Source organism: Nicotiana sylvestris, chromosome 6 (assembly GCF_000393655.2).
Source record: "Nicotiana sylvestris chromosome 6, ASM39365v2, whole genome shotgun sequence".
Lineage (NCBI taxonomy): Eukaryota > Viridiplantae > Streptophyta > Magnoliopsida > Solanales > Solanaceae > Nicotiana > Nicotiana sylvestris.
Window position 1 is genome coordinate 142139114 of NC_091062.1, and position 3157 is coordinate 142142270.

At 44.4% G+C, this 3157-nt stretch overlaps 1 protein-coding gene across 1 annotated transcript; it reads right to left on the reverse strand.

Annotated features, from left to right (window-relative positions):
• Nucleotides 1–686: 686 nt before the first annotated feature.
• LOC138871407 (uncharacterized) lies at nucleotides 687–1611 on the reverse strand. Its single transcript, XM_070149283.1, has 2 exons — nucleotides 1214–1611; nucleotides 687–762 (listed from the first exon to the last, which is right to left on the reverse strand). Exons 1-2 carry the CDS (start codon nucleotides 1609–1611, stop codon nucleotides 687–689), a joined length of 474 nt encoding a protein of 157 aa, XP_070005384.1.
• Nucleotides 1612–3157: the final 1546 nt, after the last annotated feature.

Below are 3157 nucleotides of genomic sequence, written 5' to 3' on the forward strand. Positions count from 1 at the left end.
GCCATGCATTCGCGATGCACACTCTGCCTCAATCTTCGCAAAGGCGGGACCAACATCGTGAACGCAAAGAGAAACTCTCCTGCCTCACTCCACATCCCTTCACGAACACGAGAGCCCTCTCGCGAACGCGAAGAACAAACCTCTGCAACAAAAAACTAGCAAAATCTGCAACTCTCAAAACCAAGAATTTGGTCCGATAACCTCTCGAAACTCACCCGAGGCGCTCGGGAACTCAACCAAACATGCCAATACATCCCATAATCTCATTCAAACTTAGTCGAGCCTTTGAATCACTCAAAACAACACCAAACACCAAATCAACCTCGGATTCAAGACTAAGAACTTAGAAACTTTCAAATTCCACAAACGATACCGAAACCTATAAAATCAACTCCGAATGACCTGAAATACTTCACACACGTCACAAATGACACTACAGACCTACTTCAATTTCCGAAATTCCATTCCGACCTCTATATCAAAATTTCCACCACCGACCGAAGAACGCCAAATTTCCAATTTCGCCAATTCAAGCCTACATCTACCACGGACCTCCAAATTACATTCCGAACATGCTCCTAAGTACTAAATCACCTAACAAAGCTATACGAACCATAAAAACCAAATTCCAAGATTGTTCACTCACAAGTCAACTTCCAGTTGACTTTTCTAACTAAATGGCCAACTTAAGAGACTAAGTGTCTCCTAACACTCAAAACTACTCCAAGCCCGAACCAATCAACACGATACGATGAAATGTAGCTGAACAACACATAAGAAAGCAGAAATGGGGGAAACAGAGCGGTAACTCATAAAACGATCGGCCGAGTCATTACATCCTCCCCCTCTTAAATAAATATTCGTCCTCGAACGAGTCAAGAAACATACCTGAAGCCTCAAATAGGTGAGGATATCTACTCCGCATCTCCCGCTCGGTCTCCCAGGTAGCCTCCTCCACGGGCCGACCTCTCTACTACACTTTTACTAAAGCTATATCCTTTGATCTCAACTTTCGAACTTGATGCTCCAAAATAGCCATTGGCTCCACATCATAAGTCAAATCACCATCCAAATGAACCGTGCTAAAATCCAAAACATGAGACGGATCGCCAATATACTTCCGGAGCATAGAAACATGAAATATCGGATGCACACTCGACAAGCTGGGTGGTAAGGCAAGCTCATAAGCCACCTCCCCAATACTTTGAAGCACCTCAAAAGCCCAATGAACCGTGGGCTCAATTTACCCTTCTTCTCAAATCTCATAACACCCTTCATGGGTGAAACCTTCAATAGAACCTTCTCCCCAACCATGTAGGACATATCAGGAACCTTCCTGTCAGCATAACTCTTTTGTCTCGACTTCGTTGTATGAAGCTTCTCCTGAATCACTTTCACCTTGTCTAAAGCATCTTGCACCAAGTCTGTACCCAAAATCCTAGCCTCTCCAGGCTCAAACCAACCAACTGGAAATCTACATTGTCTCCCATATAAAGCCTCATATGGAGCCATCTGAATGCTCGACTGATAATTGTTATTATATGCAAACTCCGCGAGAGATAGAAACTGATCCCACAAACCACCAAAATCAATGACACATGCGCGCAACATGTCCACCAATATCTGAATAATGCGCTCGGACTGCCTGTCTATCTAAGGGTGAAAAGATGTGCTCAACTCAACCTGAGTACCAAACTCTCTCTGCACGGCCCTCCAAAACTATGAAGTAAACTGAGTACCTCTATCTGAAATGATGGAAACTGGGACACCATGCAAGCAAGCAATCTCTCGGATATAAATCCCTACCAACTGCTCTGAAGAATAGGTAGTACACACAGGAATGAAGTGCGCGGACTTGGTCAGCTGATCCACAATCACCCAAATAGCATCGAACTTCTTCAAAGTCCGTAGCAGTCCAACTACAAAATCCATGGTGATCCACTCCCACTTCCACTCTGGAATATTTAACCGTTGAAGCAAGTCACCCGGTCTATGATGCTCATATTTCACCTACTGACAATTGAGACACCGAGCTACAAATCCCACAATATCCTTCTTCATTCTCCTCCACCAATAGTGTTGCCTCAAATACTGATACATCTTCGCGGCACCCGGATGGATGAAATACCGCGAGCTATGGGCCTCCTCCAGAATCAACTCCCGAAGCCCATCTACATTTGGCACACATATCCGGCCCTACATCCTCACTACCCCATCATCATCAATAGTCACATCTCTAGCATCATCATGCTGAACTCTGTCCTTGAGGACAAGCAAATGAGGATCATCATACTGGCGCTCTCTAATGCGATCAAATAAGGAAGACCGAGAAACCACACAAGCTAATACCCGACTAGGCTCTGAAATATCCAACCTTACGAACCGATTGGCCAAGGCCTGAACATCAACTACAAGAGGTCTCTCCCCAATAAGAATATATGCCAAACTGCCCATACTCACCGCCTTCCTACTCAAGGCATCAACCACTACATTAGCCTTTCACGGATGATAAAAGATAGTGATATCATAATCCTTTAGCAGCTCCAACCATATCCGCTGCCTCAAGTTAAGATCCTTCGGCTTGAACAAGTGCTGGAGGCTACGATGATCAGTAAACACCTCACAAGGCACACCATAGAGATAATGCCTCCAAATCTTCAATGCGTGAACAATGGTAGCTAACTCCAAATCATGAACAGGGTAGTTCTTCTCATGGGGCTTCAACTGACGAGAAGCATAAGCAATCACTCTACTCTCCTATATTAATACACACCCAATACCAACTCTCGAAATATCACAATACACGGTATATGAACCTGAAGCTGATGGAAAAACTAACACTGGAGTTGTGGTCAAGGCAGTCTTGAGCTTCTGAAAGCTCGTCTCACACTCACCCGACCACCTGAATAGAGCACCCTTTTGAGTCAATTTGGTCAAGGGTGATGCAATAGATGAAAATCCTTGAATGAACTGATGGTAATAACTTGCCAAACCAAGAAAGTTGTGAATCTCTATGGCTGAGGACGGTTTGGGCCAACTCTGAACCGCCTCTATCTTCTTCGGATCAACTTGAATACCTTCACTGGACACCACCTACCCCAAGAAAGCCACTGAATTGAGCCAAAACTCACATTTGGAGAACTTTGCATAAAACTTC